The 10938-nt window shown below is 33.6% G+C and overlaps 1 protein-coding gene across 3 annotated transcripts in view; it reads right to left on the bottom strand.

The window, feature by feature from the left end:
- Positions 1 to 5637: 5637 nt before the first annotated feature.
- The window catches only part of RB1CC1 (RB1 inducible coiled-coil 1), a 68370-nt gene continuing 63069 nt past the window's right edge, over positions 5638 to 10938 (bottom strand). For 2 of the 3 annotated variants that reach the window (XM_085313598.1, XM_085313600.1), the window contains 4 exons: positions 9948 to 10006; positions 8469 to 8605; positions 7132 to 7202; positions 5638 to 6609 (listed from right to left, as the gene is read on the bottom strand). In XM_085313598.1, coding sequence (XP_085169724.1) covers positions 6532 to 6609; positions 7132 to 7202; positions 8469 to 8605; positions 9948 to 10006 — 345 coding nt within the window. In that variant the 3' untranslated portion in view covers positions 5638 to 6531. The remainder of the gene's footprint in view (positions 6610 to 7131; positions 7203 to 8468; positions 8606 to 9947; positions 10007 to 10938) is intronic. The other variant, XM_085313599.1, reaches the window with a different exon arrangement.

The following is a 10938-nucleotide window of genomic DNA, read 5'->3' as shown; positions in this document are numbered from 1 at the left end:
AGTATTTTGAAGATACAAATTGCTACACTCTAAAACATCAGTCCAAGGATTTCAAATTGGTCACTTTGTCATTCATGCATCAAAAATAAGTAGAAACTAAGATATCTGGAGACTCTCGCTTCTTACCTAAGAGGTATATGGCAAATATTTCATTGTATTGGGAATTGAGGAAGATTCAGAAACTGTCATCACAAAAAGGACAAAAATGTATTCATAAATTCAAGGACAGGTTTTAATGTAAAACTACGAGAAAAGATACGGAAGAGAAGAGTAAGAAAAGAACAATGAATTAGCTAATTAAAAAGTGTATCCTCACAGATATGAAAGCAGTTTCAAAATTTGACAAGCAATCATAAGCTGACATTTCCTAATTTTTCAGTGCTTAAGAYCTTAATCATTGCAAAAATTTAAGCATATTACATCACAGCACCTATACACAGGGCAATCATAGAGGTTTGAAAAGAACTGTCATTCTGGACTACAGCCACAAATCAAGCACATTACTGTAYGTACATTCACACTTCACTGTAAATTGGAAATTTTTACAAGCTGAATAGTATATTACTGCTAGAAAGTCAACAGAAGCTTATTTAGTTGCATGCATTGTATCTCTTGACAAATTATCTGTGCTTGTATCACTTAAGAACTACACATACAAGGATTATAAATACAGTGAGTATTTCAAGGGTCTTGAATCTTTTAAGATTTTTAAGWTTAAAAAGAGGCATTTCACTTCTTAGACATTTTGTTGATTAAATATGTTTACAGGTACGATCTCTTTCCATTTATACAATTGTGTGTTTGATTCAGAAAATCTTACTACGTACCAAAAAGACTATTTCTAACACAGAGACTTTTWAAAAGTAGACAGATACAGCTTAGTAGATTTTAGGCAGTTGACTTTARTTCAAACCGAATACTTACATGTGTGTATGTGTTCACAGTAAAGTGCACATACTCTGCACATAATAAACTCTTTTTTGAAGTTAAAAATTTCATTTTTCTACAACAGTATCAGAAACTTCTTTGAATTCAGTATTCATTGCATTTTTTTTTTGCTATTTTAACCCATGTGCTGAAAATACATTTAATCATCCACAAGAAATAATTAAGCATAATGAATGTTGACTAGCCTCCTGTAAGAGGCAGAGCTCAGCAATCTCCTGATGACCATTGCAATTACATCAGACATTTTAACAGTGATCATAAATACATTTCAACTACTTCAATTAATACAGGCTGAGAGATGCAACATTTAACCACTTAAAACCAACTGCTCCTAAGTTTCCAAAATTTTTAGGATATAATCTTCCTTGATATCTTAGTGACTACAGAACCAAAGAGCTCCCAAGTGTTAAACTAACAGCAACAGACCTTTTTTAGTTATAGAAACATATGAGACCTAGTCTTGTAGCTAATCCTCAATGAAAAACCCTTTTGAGAAGTTATTTCCTGAGTTTTCCYGGCCCTTTAATGCTTCCTACACAGCTAAATAGGACCAAAATATAGCATCTTTGGCTACAATTAGGCCAGTATCATTCAAAGCATCTATTAAAGCAGGTGTGCACACAAGCATATAGAAATAAAACCTAAACACACACATTTATAAATATATTTGTGTGTTTAGTTTAGGTGCATCTCATGTACGCAGAACTTGGGCAGAAACTTTCTCACTCTACATAAATGTGTTGACAACGCTTCCCCCTTAACACCCCTTGGCGAACTGCATGAGTTCCTGATCATGTGGCAACATACTATCAGGGCCCTCACTGCAAAAGAATCTGCTGCTCACACAGTTTTGCTTAAGTAGTACAAGAGACAGTGACAATTTCTCTTAAATGTGAGGCTTAAGAAAAGCTTCAAGATAAATAGGCAAAAGGCAAACTTTAATTCATCAAGCAAAAGTTAGAGAAAGAACAAACAAGGCCGCCACCCACAATCAGTTTCACAGAATTAAGACAAAAATGTGGAACAACTATTTAGCAGTGCAATAATTCACCACAAATTCATTGCTGGGAACTTTCTTTACAATTATGAAATGGAACTAATCTGCAGATAGAACAATGAAAATTAAGTATTTGCTAGGAATAGACATAGAAATAATACTGGTTTTGCAGCCTATTTTATTTATAATTCAGAAGAGCATTTCATAATGAAAGTATGTTAGCATTTAGCTAAGATAGCATTTATCTAAGATTTTTTTTTTCCAGAAAAGAGTAGAAAATTTAAAAATTCCTCAAAATTGTATTCACCAGTTCCAACCCAGGATTCATAACAAAGTATATCTATGTATGCCAAGTAGATGTAACCTCAAGATTTCAGCAAGTCACTGAAGCTCTCACACTACTAAATGGAATTCTTAGCCAGTATGTAATTGGAGTACTGGGGCTATACTTTGCAATACTCTGCAGTATTATGTGTAGATGAAGTTAATATGGATGGATCTAACTGCAAATGAGAGCTAAAGGAAGCAACTGTTCATCATTTACAATTTATCATCATCATTTTAGGATTGCAGAACAGCTTGTAAAGTGATATAAAAACATCAGTGACCTTCAAATGCAGCACTGAGATATCYCAGTGAAGTTTAATAGGCAAGTCTGCCTTGAAAAAGCAATAGTTTGWGTGATGAATATATATTTTTTTCCAAAATTATTAATTTGGCACTAAGAAGAAAGAATTACCAGCACTTATTTGAAAACCTATAGGAATAAATAAGCACTATGAAGTACAACTCCACTTCTACTATAACTTTTGTGGTCCACTCTAGTTAAGACTCCACAAACAAGAAAGGCTGGTATATTAGGTAACAAGGAAAAGTTGCACTGTAAAAAGGCAAAGAATTTTCCCAGGTGGAAGAACAGACTTCTYTGTCCTGCTATGCAACACATTTACCTACTCTACTTAGGGAAACGTGTGAGGTACTTGCACTTCACTGGTCCTACCTGCAGGCYGTCTTAAGATTCAAATGAACCACAACTGAACTCTAACAGAACGAACTCCTGACTCAAGATCTATGGCAGCAGAGTTGTGCAAAAACCCATATACTTCACAAGAGGATTTGAACGAATACAGCTTACCAAGAACACTGAAAAGCCCTTTAAAGTTGTTGGGACATTTTTCTGTTGGGTACACAGGATAAAGTTCGTTTTCAATCAATGTTCTCCTCAAGTTCCTTTTCGTGCTTCAAAAACGTATAGATATTGTTCCTAAAGCCAGGCTTCATGAATAAAACACATATTAGCAGTGGATTTTTGGTAATCAGTAAGTTTAAAACACAACTTCACACACCCACACTGCGCCACACTCCCTCCCCCACCCAAAATCTCAGACCTATCCTTCTCCCTCCCTTCCCCTTCTGCATACTCTGCTTATCCAAACTGTATAGCTCTATAAGTTTCATTATTATAGAACAAGATTAAACACATAAGTGGTACAAAACAAGCATAGTTTCAAGAACTAGTAAGGCTGCGACATGCAGAAAGTATGTAAACTAAATTTTTTTCAATGACTGTTCAGAATCATTACTGAATGTTAGGAGTTTGTTTGACAGAAATTCCATTTTGAATACACATAAAGATTATAAAATGAAGCACATGACAAATATTCCTAAAAACCAAAGCCATTGCTGGTTATTTATATTCTGAAACTATGATGTCATGTAACAATAATAGATACATTCTGGTATTCTTTTAAATGGCAGATATCAGCAGAAAAGGACTTTCTCTCCTTGTGGTTTGCATTACAGTATTTTATTTTGAACTATTTATTTAGGTGCTTTATAAGTTCACATCCATATATTGCTCATGTGCTTCTGAGTTATATAGATGTCAGTCACGTTTTTATCTGTTTTAAGGCAGAAATTAGAAACTAAATCAAACTTTCACAGCATCGGGTATCATTCCCACTACYGTCCACATATAAGTTTAAATGTATTTTATCTGTCCATCAACAACCTTAGATTGATCTCAAATGACAGCTCAGATTTCTCACAGACAGAAAGATGAAAGAATTCCTAACCTATTCATTTCTAAGCATACAGTTCTGCACTCACCTCACCAATTCATTTTTGTCATGGCAGAAGCAGTGAAGCTTTCAGGACCATCCCAGAGCCTGCAATGACCTTCCCGATGTAATCCATAACGAATAGCAAGACACATGCCTCACTGCTTAATGAGGTTAGAGTACCTGAAAACCATTTAATTTTTGTGTGCCCTGAAAAGAAATATGCCCACACTGTCTCAGTGGGTGCATGTTTCTGTAGGGCCATAATCAAATATGCAGTTCTATCCAGTCTGGAAGAACTCTAAAAACATATCCTTCCCTCTGTAAGGAAAATTCAGGAGGACCTTCTACTTATCCTGGAAACAGGCTATTCAGTAGAGTGAAATCTTATGCTGTAGTGCCAGATTGCATGTTGCTATGCAGATCTACTGCTGCTAGTGAAGGAGTCCTCCCAGAAATGGAAGAGCTCTGTGGCTCTGCAACTTGGCCAGGCCTGGTGGCTATGCGAGATAATTAGTCCCTGAAAGATAAATAGTATTCAGAGTACTATGGAGATCATCCAAGCATAGAAAAAGTTTTGTCAGTGGAGTAAAAGATATCCAGGCTACCGAACACTCTGCATATTAGGAGGAATGAATTGTGCTGTTTGCACGTCCTTAAACTCTTCTGTCTCAACTGACTAAATGAATGAGATTGAATCAGTATTTCAGACAGATTTGAATTCCCATTTAGCTGAAGATCGAAAAGTCAGTAATAAAAAAAATGCTCTATCATGATTTTTCTCTATAGATTCATACGCTACTTATATACTTGACAGTACTAAGTTATGGTAACACTGTGCCTTTTTCCTCAGGAAGATTTTTTGGTGAATAATTTTTAAAGTCACCATATCTAGCAAATCTAAACATCATGTAAGATTCTGTCCTGATGAAATGACATTGTTTTCCAGAATTCAACTGTCAGATTTATTTTAGTTTATCAAAGATAAGATACAATTTCAAGTCCATGTCTTTCATAATTAAAAAAAATCTGAACTTAAAATTGTTATGTCACAACATTTTAAATAAAGCATACAGAGGAGTTTCTGGGTATTCAAGTAGACCAGGTAGTCTGAAGGTATATTATTTGCAACGCACAGGTAGAAGCACTGAGATTTTCACATGATCACTTCTTTCTCTTCTCCTCCTCCACTCTCCACTTTCTGAAGATAAATCACAGTTGAACAATTCTATGGAGGGAGTCCTAGGCATAAGTTCATTGTTGAATCCAAAATTTCACTTTCCACTGGTTACATATTTAGGGTACATATTTTTATATTGTGACAGAAAAGAACATTGAATAGATTACATTTTTGAATTATAGTCAGTATAATTAGTTTGAAAAGTGTCACTTGTCAGTTTAATTAGCTGACAAAATTAACTTCTGCCTACTTAATTTTTTTTTTTTTTTTTTTTTTTTTTNCAAGGTAATTCTTGTAATTCCTGAATGTTACAGAACATTAATGCCTCCTGGAGAAAATATATTCATTTCTATGTAATGAAATTTTACAGGAGTAGTCAGATAAGCTGCAACAGATTTAATGTATATTACAGAAAGTTAATATCTAAAAGGCACACAGATGCTTCAAACACATACAGTTTCAAATCTTTATTGTTTTAAAATTCTACATGTCTTTTACAATTACAATAATTTGTTACTTAAATGACTCTTGTATGGTTAATGTACAATGAGTTTTTTCCTGAAACTCAACCATGAAATACAATTTCATCAATATGATTTTTCTAAACAGATTAACACAAGATTTCTGTTTTGCTGGGAAGATCAAGTGCTTCATGTCAAACAAACTGCACAGGTGTCTTCCTTTCAGAATCTGTGTGATCAATCCATTGAAAGTGCTTTTGAAGATTGCAGATCTAACTGTGACTGATTTTCAAAATCAGTCTATCAAATTACAAGTTTGTTTTTTAAACATTAAAGAGCATTTTCATGTAATGAAACAAGTTGCAGTAGTTATTTTTATTCATCTACTGAGGCAAACTCATGTTGAAGAAAAATTATATGATTATCTGCATGCAATGAACACTCTTCTTTAAATAGTTGATGAATTTTACACATATAAAGAATTTGTTAAAGAGTGCAAGTACTTTGATAATGATTTCACAAAAGGACATATGCTGGTAATAATGGTAACTAACATTTAACACCTAAATACAAGCTAATGTATATTTAACAAGCAATTAACATGGCTAATGAGCCATGCTGTATGTGGCTGCCCTTTGAGAAAATGAACTCATTTGGTCCACACTCCTAAAGTTATCTGGGTAAAAAATTGGAACAGTTAGGGCCAGAGATTTTGATGAAATTCTCATTTCTAAAATGTGACCTGTTAAAAAGTAAAAGCAGTACATCAGTGTATTGTCACACGACCTCAGTATAAAAAGATGGCCTGGTACTCGGAGCGATGAATGAGCACTGAAGGACAAGCCAAAAAAGAATGGAGACAGAATGAACCACGATTTTGTTGTGTTATACTTTCTTGTTCCATGCTACTGCTTTCACTCTGTAGAATTTTGTACCCAAAGGAACTTTAAATCTGTTTTGTGCCTAAAAACAAAAAAACAAAGAATTAGAAATGTAGGGTTATTCCTCTTTCACTTTCGTATTTTTGAGCAGGAACTGATTCCCATCCTTTGCGTTTTTCAGAGCAGGATATGGAGTCTAGCAAGGTACCTAACTACCAAAACYTTCCTAGGAACTGAAGGAAACTTTAGGATTTGCAGGGTACAGGTCATTGAAATATGACTGCAGAGGGTTATCAGAAATGTTCACTAATATCTGGAGAGAAAGTGAGAGGAAAGGTTTGTCACACAAGAAAGAAGGGACAGACATATTTACTCATTAGTATTGACAGACCCACCCAAACCACTGCTCACTTCTCTTTTTCCTAGTTCCCCTTTCTCTTGCTATTTACTGAACAGCAAACAGAGCAGGAATAGCAGAACCTGGGAGAACTTTAAACCCCGAGTATCTTCACTCATAAAATAACGCATATACAATTTACAAACATTAAATCTGATTTTCTCTTAATTTTATCAGATCATATTTCTTCCACTCCTATTTCCTTACCTTTTTTGCCTGGCAATATTCCTTTTCCATCACTTTTCCTAGCACCCATGGTCTTCTGGATGCACCTGAAGCTAAAGAGACAGTATATTTATGATTATTTTAGATGAAAAATTAGCTTGGTTAAACTGAAGTCTTATCCTTTTGAAATGAGAAAAAATAAGCAGAAATGTTCAATGTTTTGGACTAAAATAAATGCTTAATGAAATAACTTCCTAAATATCTTTACATGAATGTCTTTTTTTCCAATTCTTTTTTTCAAAATATTTCCCCTATACTCAAGATTTTTGTGGCAAAAATGCTTTAAAATACAGCATTTTATGAACCAAAATGAACTATTGCATGAATTTCCATTCTTATTAGTAAGTTTCTATATGCTGTTGCATATTAGAAGCTGTCAACAGAACTTAGTGTCAGTCAGCAAATGTCATAGATTTATTTAGTTATAATGAATTTTAATATAATTTTAATAATTTTAAAATAACTATACAGTCTCCAAAAGAGCACCAAGCTCTAACTGAATTCTAAGACTGTTGAAGAATCTGTGCTGTATGTGCTCTGTGAAACATACGGGAAGAACTCCTTCCTAAGATATAAAACAGTCTTAACTATGGCATTGGAGTATTGCATATATAGCTCTGTAAAATATGATTGATTAAATTTACCTATTTAGTTACCATCTCAAAGCTGTTTTCTGTTTTTCTTACTATTGTTTTACCAATACAAGGTAAAAGCCCTGTCATTCTGAGTATGCAATTTTGGGTTTTGTAAGTTCTCAATTTTTAATTGTTTATAGATATTTTCTAACTATTTCCCCTAAAATTCCTGCTTAATATGTTTCTGAACTTTGACTACATCAAAGGGGAGGAAGGCTCAACAGGAAGGTTACATGACCTGTGTGCATAAATATATATATATGTATAAATATATATATATGTATAAATATATATATATGTATAAATATATATGTGTGTGTGTACATACGTATGTATATGTAGAAACAGAAATACGCATGCAGATACACACATTAATGTACAGTGTGTACAAAAATGCCTTTAAATAGCTTAATTGGCAGATGCAAAAGTTTTTCCTATTGTTACAAGAAATTACTATCCATGTAAGGTTTTGACTTAAAATATTCTGCTTGAAAAAGCGTTCAGTATCTAAACAAATAGCTCTTCAGGAAATCAYTATGTAAACTCTTCTGCAGTTTTTGCTATATGTATTATTGCTTATTGTATCTACCACAAAAATACTTATAAAATCACTAACTAAGTGTTAGAAATTTAAGAGTATTATTTGTATGAAGACATAATAATTGAAAGTAATCTGACACTTACCACACTCACCTGGTTTGAGATCCAGTGCAGCAAGAGATTCTGAGTGCAAGAAATACAAGGTTGGACTGACAGTAAATAATACATAGTTGTCATGCCTTTCATCCAAGATGATGAGAACCAAATCACCAACCTGAAAACTGAAGAAATCAAGGAAATTAGCTAAAAAGCATGGAAATTTAATATTAGTTATACCATATGCTTTTCCAACTATTGTACAGACTGAGACTCAGTTGTACAGTAACATTTTCTGATGTCAATAAAAAATCCTACCTTTAAAAAAATGTTTTTAACATGCTTATTCTCAGTCCCACAGCTCAAATGATTTTTCAAAAGAATTGATAGTCTTGCTTTAAAATATAAACAAGCAGAAATACCTAACATACTAAAGTTTCAATTTTAAATTATTTTCACCAATACTTATGATAATGATTGCTGTAATATGGTATATAAGTATGCTTTTGATTATTTAATCTGAAGTTCACTTGACTAGACAAACTTCATTTATACAGGCATTCAGTCTTAAAATTTTAAGTATACAGGACAAAGAAGGGATCAAGCATTCGACTGATCTTTGATCAGAGGACTAAAAGCAAAGCAACACTGTGGCCAATCTGTATTAAAAAAAAAAAAAAAAAAGAAATCTTTTTTCCTGATACCAGGGCAGCAAGTGACAAAGTTCTTATGCCAAGATTCAGTAGCAGAATTCAAAGACCTTTTTCTACCTCCAACTTCTGTTTCAAGGTACAAATGTGTTTGAAGTAATCTATTTACTCATAAATAAAATAAAAATAACTACAAATCTACCATCAGGGCATGAGAATGCTCTGAAACAYAATCCGTGTATGTGTGCATATGCATGTGCATGTTTTGGGAGCAGCAAAGGAAGGAGAAAAATAATTTTAAAAAACGGAGACTGCACATACATTTTTCTTTCCAAAGCATTTTTGCTATTACTTATTAACAATCACACCATTCTTTCATAGGGTTCTCAGACTGATAAATTACTTAAGGAAGCTACAGACAGCTGTTTATATTTTGCATGAGTACTTCAAGTAAACAGAATAATTAATTTATTTTCATTCTCTCAAGCTAAGCCAGAAATTCKGAAGACTTCAGAAAGCTTCAATTTCTACTGGAATACAACAGAGCACTAAATATATTCACAGGGTGAACAACTTTTTTTTTTTTTTTTTCCTATTTTCCTATGGTTTTGGAAAGTAAATGGAATGTCCTTATGAACAGTGTAAAGAAAGGCTCTGTTAAGGCACAAAGCTCAGTAAACATAAGCCACTGACATAAGAAAGGCCCATGTAGGTTACTAGGTTTTTTCAAATTAATGTTTAACAGAGATGGCTCAATAACTGACAAGTAAACTAGAGATGATCTACAGATCTCATACAGTACAACAGAATTGGGACATTCTCTAACTACATAATACAGAGGGCAGAATCACCTATAAGACAATTAAAGCGTACTTACTCTCTGATTGCTATTTTTTCAGAATGTCTTGAGGATACTGATGACATGCTTTGGGACATCTAAAAACAACAAAAAATTATAATACATTGGCAAGCTATGAAGTATATACTACAGGTAACACTAGGTCTTAGATAAATCATTCTTGGTTTCAAACCCTGTCCATTCTTGCAGATCCTACATTTACCCAAGAAAACAGCATGTCTTTCTGTCATCCTGTTCTGTAGCTTCAATTTTTTTTAATAACTACTTTTGATTATGAAGTACAGCACGTATCTTATTTCTCCCTCACCATGCAACAATGAGAAGTGCGTTCCAGATCACTGCCACTGAGTATTTGTTCTGAGCACACACAGGAGTCAGTGATATAGCTATGCATTCTAACACAGAAACCACTGGTATACCAGGAGTCCAATAGTAAAACATGTTTATTACACTTAAAATGTCTGCTATTGACTCGATATGGTCTCTCAGTTTTACTGCGGACTATCATACAATCTTAAATTTACTGCAGTAGACAGAGGAGGACCCCTGGAACAAAACTTGAGTCAAATTCACTAAGAGCAAATAAAGGCTTAATTATGTAAGTTTTTGCATATTTTTTTCCCTCTCGCATATACGTGATATTTGCCTTTAAATCTCACTGAATTCCTCTAATACTGGCACACAAACACACAATAGGATAAGCTATCTACCATAATACCAAGATAAGTGAATCTACCATATATTAGCTTAACTGGAAAGAATACATGTATACATACACTTTCTGTGGTAAGTGTGATATCAGGAAATGAAAATGGGTAAAGCTATTTACAAAAGACTACATGCACAAATACAGACCAGTTAATAAGAGTAGCTGATCTGATGTAAACTTATACACTTGACTACCCATTGATAACTTCCTTACAGAACACAATTTACTGCTACCCTGGAGAAACTCTGATTGAAGATGTTGCAGTTTTCTATAGGTTCTCACTTCTTGGACCATTTATAC

Source organism: Rhea americana, unplaced genomic scaffold (assembly GCF_003343005.1).
Source record: "Rhea americana isolate MKP2758 unplaced genomic scaffold, rheAme1 scaffold_39, whole genome shotgun sequence".
Classification (NCBI taxonomy): Eukaryota; Metazoa; Chordata; class Aves; order Rheiformes; family Rheidae; genus Rhea; species Rhea americana.
This window is presented reverse-complemented; position numbering and strand designations above follow the sequence as displayed.